General features: G+C 38.7%; 1 protein-coding gene across 5 annotated transcripts in view; it reads right to left on the bottom strand.

Annotated features, from left to right (window-relative positions):
* Positions 1-12,458, bottom strand: part of Pparg (peroxisome proliferator activated receptor gamma) — a 131,871-nt gene that overhangs the window by 29,690 nt on the left and 89,723 nt on the right. For all 5 annotated transcript variants that reach the window (XM_006978521.4, XM_076567638.1, XM_006978520.4 and 2 more), the window contains one exon: positions 8,459-8,597. In XM_006978521.4, the coding sequence (XP_006978583.1) occupies positions 8,459-8,597 (139 nt within the window). The remainder of the gene's footprint in view (positions 1-8,458; positions 8,598-12,458) is intronic.

The following is a 12,458-nucleotide window of genomic DNA, read 5'->3' as shown; positions in this document are numbered from 1 at the left end:
GCACATATTAAGCACTTATAGAGTATTTTGAAATAAAATGAATAAAACACATGTTCGCCAAGCTCAGCAAGGCCCCATTCCTCTCTGAGGACCAGTAGTTAATGGTTGCTGGTAGAGGCAGAGACACTTTCTTCAGTAATGTCACCACTGGAAAGTTGCCTAAGCTCCTGTAAATAACACCTCACACATGCTTCTGTAAGTGTTCCTAAGTAAATTCATTAGGTCATGAAATAAAACAAGGATGCAGAGGGAGAAGGTGAGGAAAAGGGAGAGGTAGAAGAGGAAGAAGGAGAAGAAGAGGAAGAAGGAAGAGGATAACAATGACATGGAAGTAGAAGGGGACTAGCTAGTTTGGAAGAGGAAAGGGACAAGAAAAGGTAATGGAGGTGAATATGATATGCATATATGCAAATGCCACAATTATACCCATTCATTAATATATGCAAAACAACAATTTAACAACCATGTAGAAGACCTTTTTATAGTCCCCTTCAAAGCCATTCTTTTTTTTTTTTTTTTTTTTTTTTGGTTTTTCGAGACAGGGTTTCTCTGTGTAGCTTTGCTCCTTTCCTGGATCTCGCTCTGTAGACCAGGCTGGCCTCGAACTCACAAAGATCCGCCTGCCTCTGCCTCCTGAGTGCTGGGATTAAAGGCATGCTGGGATTTAAAGCCCACCACCTCCCGGTTCAAAGCCATTCTTAACCACCACCTCTTTCACACAGAACTAATCAATTGCTTTGTTGTCCTTTGAGCAATGTGGAAGAAAAGGGGCAGAGCATGTGAGAACCACTTGGGAACATTTTAAAATTATGTGTCTCCCATGGAACATTCTAATAAGTCATCCCTATATCCAAATAGGGTTTTGTATAAAACTTGGGGTTTGAAAAAGCTTTCTAAATGCTAGTCTTTCTTGTATGCATATATTAGTGTGATGCTTTTACAATATTTCTAAGGGGTTTACATTAGTTATTCTGCTAGAACAGAAACTGTATGAATACCCGGTTTTATCTTTGCCCCTGGGTGTAACAAAATACATATATAATAAATGTGTGAAGAATTAAACTCTAAAACATCAAGTTTAAAAATAGAAGATGAGTCAATATGTACATTGGGAAGTTTACATGAGAGAAAGTAAGAATTATGACATATTAAAAGGTGAAGAAATTATGGGCTGGGTATAAGGGTCAGTGGTAGAGTGCTTTCTTAACATGCATGAGGAAGCCTTGGATTTGATCCCCAGCATGGCAAATAATAAAACAAAATAAAAATAATATATCTTTGCACCATGTATGTAAAATGCCTATGAGGCCAGAAAAGGGCATAGAATCCCTTGGAACTAGAGTTACTGACCCTTGTGAGCCACCATGTGGGTGCTAGGAATCAAACCTAGGTCCTCTGCAAGAGCAGCACATGCTCTTAGTCACTGAGACATCTCTCCAGCCCCTCCTATGATTAAAATTTATAGGCAAGGAACTATAAACATACATGGACATTAACATGCCTAAAATGCATTTTCTCTTTCCTAGTGGGCAATCACAAGAGTTAATTTAAATAGCCAAAGAAAGCACTTACTACAATGCTGCTTTCTTTCACTTAACAAACCTTTCAAAATCACTTTATTGGGATATATTAAGGTAGTACCCTGCTGGAATATGAACAAATGCCTATTTTCATAAGTTGTAGTTCTCAAAAAAAAAAAAAAGACTAAATCTCATGTCTAAACTATCTGTATTGCTAAATAACTTTGTTACAAGCTAGGCATAACTTGATCCACAGGTAGATTCAGCCTTTTTACACATCAGGGGCTTAGCAAAGGAAGGAGATAAGGTCCTGTTTGGTGGAACTAAATCTGCACGTAACAGATCTGAAGTAGAGAAACATTTTACTTGTTTCTTTATACAAGACAGAGATTCTTATAGCTCAGGCTGGCCTTGAACTTGCTATATAGTTGAGGATGACCTTGAACTTCTGATCTTCCTGCCTCTACCTCCCAGGTGCTGAGATTATAGGTGTGCCCTCATACCTGGAATTTTTGTTTTTTAAAGGCGAGAATGCTGGTTGCATTCATTTATTTGGAGTCCCAGGTAATGCCAGCTACACCCACATCAGGTGAATGCTGAGCAAAGGCACAAACAGGGTTTGGCAAGGCACCTGTCCAAGCTCATGCTTCCTAACATGACTTTTATTGTTGGGGATGAAGTGGTGTGGGGCTGTGCTTTCTGTGTGTTATAGTTCAGATTGGCAGCCACTACTCCCCCAGCAGATAAAGAACAAACCCCAATATCTAGTTATCTAGATATTTATCTGTTGGGCTCTTAACTTTTTTCAGTTGTTAGGGATTGGTGTTTTTAATTTAGTAATTTATTTTTAAGATGTATAAGGTCAGGGTCTGGTACATGCTAGGCAAGTGTTCTATCAGGGAACTAAATTTCCAGCCCAGTTCCCACCCTTTGAGAGGAGAATCAAAGGAGGGCAGGGAAATTGGACAGTTGTTTCCAAGAAGGCTGAAGTTAAAGCTTAGAAACAAAGATGGCCATTATACATTGGAGACCAGGTATATATATATATGTCTTCTACCAGTGATGATTAATTTCCAGAAAGGAAAATGTTCTTTGTGTAACTCTGAGTCACTGAGAGAGAGGTCTGGCCTCTTGGAACGCAGTAGAACTGACACTACCATCACTGTTGTCAGGAAGTCAACTTTCTGATTTCTTCTCTGTGATAAAGCAGCTATATGATTTACAGAAAATTATGTAATACCTATGGTCCCCAATTGCTTTAGCTGCAGAAGAGGAACTAGGAAAAGATGTCTCAAGATTCCTTCTTATCTCTATTTAGTTCTAAAACACTACAAAGATCTAACCACACCACACTCACAGCACTTAGGAAAACACTTTGCTTTCTTTTTTAAAGCAATGTTTGTCTAATCTTTGAGGCTTTACAAAATCAAAAAGGTGAATTCTGACTGTTGTAGCACTTGACACACAGAGCAGCTTCAATTTTATATTTGGGGTAGTCACCCACAGAGGGCAGGTTGTTATGGCCCAGTGGTAGAGCATGTGCTTAGCAGGTTTGGTCTCTGGCATCAAAAAAAGAAAAAAAGAATTATCTAGAGAAATGTATCTCAGTTAAAAAAACATCATCAGCATGAGAATTGGTAGGTCCCTTCAGGAAGATTAGGTTTGAGAAAGCTCATTACTGTCTTAAAAGATATAATATATACATGATGTAATCACCATATACTATTAGCACATGACAGATTCCTCACTTCATATTTGGTACTGATATCCAATAAACTTTATGCATGTAGAATAATTAAGTATCTTGTTTTCTGTATCTGAGTATCATGCTAAAACATACTAAACTAACATATTTTCAAAATACTTACCTAATTGTAAATACATTAAAGTTAGATGCTACTTAATTACAAAGGCATATTAAAATGGATTTTCAAGATAATAAATCAAGTAAAATAGAAGAATAAAGTTGTATCTTATAGAAAGAGACATTTTTTTTTCCTTTCAGTTTTTAAGGGATGAGTTTGCAGTCATAGCAGACTTTCAGCAGTAAAGATATGTCTCCTAGTTAGGTTTTCCATTTGTACATGTTCACTGCATGCAAATCACACAAGACATAGCTGCTGGTGGTAAGACCATTGCCAATAAACAACATCAATCTCTCTCTCTTTCATCTGTCTGTCTATTTGTCTGTCTGTCTCTATGTGTGTGTGCACGAGTGTGTGTGTGTGTATGTGTGTATGTTTCTGTTTGTCTGTTTCTCTCTGTGTCTGTGTCTGTGTCTGTCTGTCTGTCTGTCTCTCTCTCTCTCTCCCCCCCCCCCCCGTGTGTGTGTGTGTGTGTGTGTGTGTGTGTGTGTGTGTGTGTGTGTGTGTGTGTGAACAGGGCCTTGAATGTCAGGTAGGATTCTAGCAGGGAGCAGAGGGACGGGATCTAGAGGCAACAGTGTTTATAAGCACAAAGACTGTTTCCAGGTACTAAAAGACACAGTTTGCTTGAAGTCTAAGTGGAAAGGGGACAGGAGTGGGAGAAGAGGCAGGGAAAGATCATGAGTACCACTCGTTAACAGAGGTGCCTTGCGTATTAGGACTGCCACCGTTTCCTTCATACCACAAAGATGACAGTGGTTGATTGCTCTTGTTTTTGCATGGAGTGATAGAGTACATTATGATAGATGTGTGTGTGTGTCAGGAAAGGCCTGTTCACCTCATGGTGGCCAGGAAGCAAGGGGAGGCAGAATGGGACCAGGGCCTCACATCTCCTTCAAGGGCACACTCCAATGGCCTCACTAGGTCCCACCACCTCCTAGCACCAGGCACTGGCAAACAAGCCTTCAACATGGGGCCTTTGGGTTTATTTCTGATCTAAACTACAGCAAAGATTTTTTTTTTGAGTAATAAAACTTAAATCTGTCATTTAGGCTTTCATGCTACATACTAGGGCTACTGTTTCCCAGGCACTGGGACAACTACCTCAGACATGCTGAATGCCACAAAAAATTGTGAAACCACTTTTTTTTTTCCTTCAGATTTTCATGAAACCACAGAGAAACTATTTTTAAAGTTGTCCGCTTTTTATCTTCAATAAAAAGAAAACCCCCACATTCTTTGTATCATAGGACATCCTGATCAGCAAAGCTTTCACTAACTTTTAAACATACAAAAAACATTATTATCAAATTTCAATGTTATAGGGAAAACCTGACTGAATGACTCATTAGTAGCACAAGCTAATTCTTTTCTACTTCGAACTATTTTTAAAAATGTATTTACCCTAAACCTAGTTATTTAGTTTGTGTGTAAAAAGTAGCTCTGACTATGAAATATTCACTCTTCAAAATGCTTTATGACTAAATTGTTTTTACTAAAAATCAAGATTTTTTAAAAATATGGTAAACTCTGGGGATGTGATAGCAGGTCTTTCCAATAGAAATTATGGTTTTAAAAGGTAAAGAAATATGTGCAAGTGCTCGTTTGACTGAAGAAACAACAAAATCATTGAAAACATTTTTCTCAAGAGTCAAGCCGGCTCCCCACATGAACAGTAGTCACCCCACAAGTTATGTGTCCCTGTGGGTTTGAACTCATCACAATCCTCCTGCCTCTGCTTCTTGAGTCTGGAGTTACAACTATGTACCACCACGCTGGTTCAACCCTTAATGACAGAAAGTTGAAATGGACCACGTGTAAACTTTTTTAGGCAGACAGCTTCAGGTTTTTACTTTAGCCTGGCATCATTGTACAGCCATTATGCTAAGTGCTCTAAACTGATGAGCAGTTGACAACACACACAAGACCTGATTCAGGCACAAATTTTGTCTTTATGACACCAAAACATATGGGTGGAAACATTCAAATTCAGGTAACTGCTCACAAATTTTTGGAAGACTCTAACATTGTCTAGTAAAATATATGGACTAGCTGGCTGAAAAGTGAAAAATTCAATGAATTATGTTTTTCGTTATAAATAATGAGGTAATTGTCAACTCTGAAAGGACTTAGCAACTTCAGTGACTTTTGGCATTATTCTCCAGTCTTTTGGGTCCTTGAAGGTTACTGCAGAATCTCCCTTCAGAGCTACAAGGGCATTGCTATGAGAATCTGAACACATTAAATGGGCTAAACAGAGGCAAAGACCAGAAAGAAGGTAACAGAATCTGGGTGTGGTGGCACATGCCTACATGTGGGAAAATGAGACAGGAGGGTTGTGAGATCCAGGTCAGCCTGAACTACACAGTGAGACCTTTTCTCCAGATAAAACAGATAAATAAAAAATTAAAACTAAAGGGGCGGGTCGGCTCTGTGGAGTGAGTGTTCACTTTCGTGTACAGTGAAAACAGCTCCATACTGATATTCATGTGGAGTGCATATTCAGGTAGGATGTCTACTCTGGTAACTTAAAAAACGGCATTTTATAAAGTGGATGGAAGCTTCATACTTTTAGCTCCCATTGACTAGTGTGACGACAACTCAGAAAATGTTGTGTTCAGAAATGTTTCCTCATCAGGACCTGATTCAAGCCTGCTGCAGACTCCCTTCCTGTGCATGGACTATATGGGTGTTTCCTCTAGTGTGTAGCAAGCACACATCTCTGAAAACCTCTGAGAAGGAGTTTTGTTGGTCCCCTTTACATCCTTCAATGGTCGAACTGGTTAGGTCTCTGACACCATGACATTTAACTCCCACTGGCCCTTGCTTTTGTGAGAACAAACTGAGCACACTGTTCAGATTGGTCCCTCTAGGTACAGTAAGTGAAATGGTTTTTTTTTGTTTACTTGTTTGTTTCTTTTTGAAACAAGATCTCACTATGCTGCCATGCTGGCCTAGAACTTGTCATGTAGACCAGGCTGACCTTGAACTCAGAGATCTGTCTGCCCCTGCTTCCTGAGTGCAAAATAACTGTTAAATAAAGTCAAAAGATGACTTCATTATTAAGTGCATGGTAGCTTTCTTTGATTTTTCTGAGTGGAGAACACTATACTAGCTGTATTACATAAGTTCAATTTTTGGGAAGAAGGGTATTAGGAATGAATTTTGGGGCCTTGTGCATGCTAAGCTTGCCACTGAGCTACAATCTCTGCATGTAGTTTAAGTACTATTTACCTATAAATGCTAAACAATTGGAGATAAATTTCATGTGAGGTGTACTTGCTTGTAAACCATAGGAAATATATTTTACATCAATGTTGTAGTGCCTGTAAGTACTAAGAACTATATTTCATATGAATGTGAGAAATGACAAATTTTTAAAATAGGCAGAACCCAAATAGCATTAAAAGCAGTACTGGCATGCTTTCCAAGCCTATCTTGATGATAATGACCTCAAAGACAATGATTTCTTCATAAAGATGAAATAAATTTGCTGCAACTTGATTGCATCAACTAAAATAAAGCTCTTGGCTTAAAAACTTGCTCTTATGTTTTATGAGGTTTGAAATAAAAAGGAAATTGATGGAATTAAACCAGCAAATTATTTTGCAATCAATGACTGCAGTTGTACACTGCTACAAAGCAGATGTGGTCAAATGTTGAGGAAAGTTGGACCAAATTCCCTTCCTGTTCAGTGCTGTTGATAGCTCTATTCATAATGTATTCTTGCTTTTAAAGGAACTGGCCCATAATGACAACTACAGCTTTTACTGCTTTCAAAGGGTAGAGTATCAACCAGTTGATCATTAACAAGCATCTTGATGGTTCCCACTATGAGAAACAAACATCTTCATGATGAGACACAAATTTACTCTTTACAGGTCTATTAGAGTCCACATAGATGAACACTAAGTTCAAAGATCATCTTCTTACCAGATCAGTTTTCGAGAGATGAAAGTAAGAGAGAATAAAGGTGGGAGCTGGGGTGTAGCTCAGTGGTAAAGTGCATACTTAGTACACACAGGGCCCTGCTTCTGATCTCCTGCAGGAGAGAAAGAAAAGAGGAGAAAGGAAGGAAAGAAGGAGGAAAGCAGGGAGGGAGGGAGGGAGGGAAAATTGGATATCAAATGAAATAAAACTCAGACTTATCATTAACATTAGTATATATTAGTTCTTGAACCCATAGGATTTTTTTTTTAAAAGAATTGACTAATAAGACTTGACAAACATAACACTATTAAGTTACAGCTAAAATTAGTTTTGTGGGCCAGTCAACCAATCAGAACCAAATGGTAATGAAGAATTTGTTTTTAATAGGCGTAGATTTTCTATGATTAATATAAATGAGTGCTACAGCTCATGAACACGTGGGTCTTCTCTACTATTTCTCTGAAGCCAACAATTTTTTTTTCAATGCTAGGCATGGAACCCCAGGATCTCATATGGACTATACTCCTTACCCCTGTGAGTTTGAATAGGGATTTTAAAAGTATGAAGTTTTATCTTCTTGTATTTATGTAGCATTGAAATTTTGTGGAAATTAAAAAAAATTGTGGGTTTTTTCTACAAGTCTGTGTATTCTCTGAAAGTCAAGGATAGTGCTGTACTCATATTTTATGGTAAAGAACAAGAAAATACATGAGCCCAAATTCTGATATGCTACTTAATTCTGATACTCTCAGAGACACTCAGCATTTTTTTTAAAGCAGGCAGAAGTGACCCATGCATATTAATATAATTTAGCTTTTAAACTGTTTTTAAAAAGATTTTAGAGCAACCTAAAAATTGTGATTGTCATTCAATTTGTGTTAAAACATTACAGTTTTCCATAGTCCCTTTCCTCAAGTTTTAAGTCTTTTCTCCAGTTATTGTCCAGCCAAACAGGAGGATTCTATTTAAAAGCTGGAAGTCGTTGGCCTACACGAAGAAGCTCTTGTCAGGATCATTTTGAACCCCGCTGTTTCATAGAAGAATTGTACCCATCTCCATTAGTTGTCCTAGTGCCTACTGACCTGGACCTGGCATTGGCCATGAGAATGACAAAGTGTATATAGGTCCTCAGTGTCCACTTACCATTGTGAGACATCCCCACAGCAAGGCACTTCTGGAAGCGACAGTACTGACATTTGTTTCTACTTTTTTTGTGGATCCGACAGTTGAGGTCACATCTATCATAAATAAGCTTCAATCGGATGGTTCTTCGGAAAAATCCCTGCGAGGGGATATGGAAAAGAAACAGTTTTTAAGTCTGTGTGACACGTGGAGTACTAACCTATGAATAAAGGCACACTCACTGACCTAGATATCAGAAAAAGTGGATCTGGATGGGAAGATAGCTCAATCAGAAAAGTGCTTGTCTTGCAAGACTGAGGGCCTTAGTTCAGTCCCCAGGAAGCTTTGTGAAGATTCTGGGCATTGTGTGGCATGTGCTTCCAGGACTGGAAGGCAGAGACCAGAAGAACCCTGGGGCCCATTGACCAGCCAGTGTAGTCTAACTGGTGAGCTCTAGGACAGTGGGAGACCCTGTCTTAAATGTGGTTGACAGTATTCACAAGGATGATACCTGAGGCTGTCCTCCATCTTTCACACACATATGCACCTGTACCTTATAAATATGTACACCTGCACACATACATGGACTTATGCATATACTTATAAAACAAAAGGTGGGTTTATGACACAGTTCTACCATGGGGGTCTTGCACAAGTGGCTCTCTGTGGCTTACTGGTCCTTGCTGTAAACCAAGGAACAGGGGGATCCTCTGGGGTCCTTTTTTACCTCTCAGACACTGAGTAAATCCCAGTGATGTCATGCAGTGTACCTTGGCTCTACATTTGGTTTTCAGCATGTACTGAGAAGTGCTCTGGATTTAATGTAATGTAAATAAAACACCATGTAATCAGTCCAGTCTCTCAGCAAATCATTCCAGCAGCGTGCCCCAACCTTCATAATTGTGCTAAGCAGCTTGGCAAAGTTATAGTCATTTCCTTCTAAAGTATGATCAGGGCCAATAAAAATCCACATGTGGATAACTTTTTGGAATTCTCCATGTTGCAATTTCCTGCAGAATTTGTTTTATTTATTTATGTAGTTGAAAGAATCCCCCACTATTGTAGCTTGCAAGCAGAAAGAGATAGCAGGAAATAATACGAGAAGCAATTGGGAAATCCTCAGAAAATCTGCTACTTCAAAATGCAAATACGTCCTTCTGGGGCTAGCAGAGGGCTCATCTGAATTTACTACATATTTTGGATAGAACTTCAGAAAATTTAATTGGAGATGTCTTCTAGCTCTAGTGTGTGTGTGTGTGTGTGTGTGTGTGTGTGTGTGTGTGTGTCCATCTCCATAGTTTTCTTTCATTTCTTTTCACTGTGGCACATGTGCATGCTCATACTCAAACATTATACACAGACAACAATATAAATAAAAACAAAATTTAATTAAAAAACAAAACCCACTGAACTAATATTGGCTCTGCTTTGGCACGAATTTTAACTTTGTCCAGAATCCACCTCCCTAGAGCTTTTGTGCATGTTATGAGTGAGCTACTTCCCTGACTTTAGCAGGACTTCTTGAACACTAAACAAATAGGCATGTTCAACTGCTTGCTTGACATCCTTACTGGAAAGTTCAAGAGTCCTTAAACTCAGTGTCCACAAAGTCCTGTACCTCCCTATAAGCTCCTTCACTGTGGCCTTTTCCAATTCAGCTGAGGCAGCTCCCCATGTTCTGTTTCTCAAGCTAAAATTTATACAATCATCCTGACTTTTTTTTCCTCTCGAAGTTACTCGATCTTTTTCTTTTCCTCAAGTAGCTAGCTCTTCTCTAAATACAGGCTTAATATTCCATTATCTGAAATATTTGGGAGCATAAGTACTTTGGATTTAAGATTAAAAGTAATTATCTAGAAGAGTTGCATACACAAAGTAAGTTATCTTAGTCTTAGGGGAACATATGGGCCTGAGTCTGTAAATGTTAAATCTGTGTTCCTCCTCACCTCATCTCCTGTGCTGGGACTCCAGCTCAGGGTCCTGTGCATGCTAGGAAAGTACTCTACCACTGATCTACATCCCACCCCTTTCTGAGAAAGGGTTTCACTATATAGCCCAGTCTGTCTTCAAACTTATGATATTCTTGCCTTAGTCTCCCAAGTGCTGTGGTTGCAAGGCAGATGCCACTATGATCAGCTCATATACATTTTATATACAGAGCCTGAGGGTGGTGATAGGGATCAGCCCAAGGCATTACACGTTAGGCAAGCTATCTCTGAGCTACCGAGCCTTTGTATTTTACTATGTAGCCCAGGATGACTTTGAACTTGGGTTTTTCTAACTTTGCCCTTCCAAGTGCTGGGAATTTGGATGTGTACCTCTATGAGTAGCTGAAAAATACTTTTATATAGTATTTTTAGTGAACTCATTTTTTGACTGCAACCTGTTCAATGAGGTCAGCCATGGAATTTTCCACATGACACTATACTGGCACTCAAGTATTTTGGGGCCTTGTGGATTTTGTATACTAGGATTGGGAATCCTCAATCTGTATACATATTTCTACTTCCTTCATTATAAATTTTGGTAACATCTTACCTTCTCAACCTGCCTCATCTCTAAGTTGATGCTGCTGTCCTGTCCCTGTATGTGCTCCACTTCTGGAACTTGGTCTCCTTACTCTTTATTTTGTCTTGTTTTCTAATAGTACTTGTGGCTTTTTAACATATCACAGAAATCACCTACCTAAGGGATTAAGTGCTCAGCACGCATGTCTGAGTGCTTCTTCTCTGCCTCTTCCTCACTCCCCACTGGAAACTGTGAGTTCATAGGGGTAGAGTTGTCTCTTTACCACTGGACATAGACAGAGCCTATGGCATACTTCATAAAATCTCACATGTGGTTTTATCTCTTGACCATTCTCTGAGTTTGCTACAGTTTACTAATCTACTCACATGGTGACAGTTGCTTGACTTACTGATGTTTGCTATTATGAGTGCATTTCTACAAGCATTACTGTAAAGTTTTATTTACTTATTGAGGTAAGGCTGGCCTCAAACTTGCAGCAATCCTCCTACCTCAGCCATCTGAGTGCTAGAATTACAGGCATGTGTCATCATGCTCAGCTCATGTACACAATTTATTTACATATATGCAAGGGTTATCTTTAGCCAGAGTTTCTATATTATATGATATGCAAATGATATATTTATAAGATAATGCAAGATTATTTTCCAAAATGGCCATATTTTTATAGCCCTCTAAACTGTTATAAGAATTTGAATGCCCCATTACTGCGTGGGTAGTCAGACCTCCTTATGTTTGCTGTGCTCCTCAGCCTTCCCTTGCAGCTGTGACTACAGGTCCATGACACCATGCCCAATTGTCAGATTTCGTTGAGAATCTATTATGTATAAAATGTAAGTGTGATCTCAACATATATTTCCCTGGCTTTTTATTTCCAAGTTCGTAATGGGTTATCTTGTCTAAAATTGAACATCAGGCATTCTTTATATGATCTAGATGCTTATTTGATGTCTGTCACATGTGTTGGTAAGTATCTTCTCCCCTCTGGCTTTATGCTGAAATAGATTTTTTTCAGTGATTTGTAAAAACCTGTAAATATTTCATTTAATTTCTGTTCTTGAGAGACGACAGGTACACCCCTAATACTTTGAATCCTGTTGTGTTTTTGTACCCGTTGTTGCTGTGGGAAGTATTTTGGTGGAGATCTTTCTGTCTCACTGGCTGCTTTTATATATTCTCTCTCTCCCTAGCACTCTATAGGCTTACTACAGTGTGTGTTGGCATAGATTTTCATTTTCTTATTTTCTTGGTTGTGTTTTCTGAATCTGGGTTTCCCTTGTTCATCCGTTTTGGGATTCCAATTAGACAAATGTTATTCCTTGTGCTAGCTTTTGTGTTTCTGAAATTCTCTTTTGTGTTTTCCATGTTCTTGTCCCGATTTATTTACTAATATTGATTACATATGTAAAAATCAGAACATCAATCAAACAAGACCACATAAAAACCCAATTATACCAATGGAAGTAAAAACAAATATTTCTCACCAAAGTTTACT

Source organism: Peromyscus maniculatus, chromosome 3 (assembly GCF_049852395.1).
Source record: "Peromyscus maniculatus bairdii isolate BWxNUB_F1_BW_parent chromosome 3, HU_Pman_BW_mat_3.1, whole genome shotgun sequence".
In the NCBI taxonomy this organism is placed as follows: domain Eukaryota; kingdom Metazoa; phylum Chordata; class Mammalia; order Rodentia; family Cricetidae; genus Peromyscus; species Peromyscus maniculatus.
Note: the sequence above shows the minus strand (reverse complement) of the source record. Positions and strands in the feature narration are given on the sequence as shown.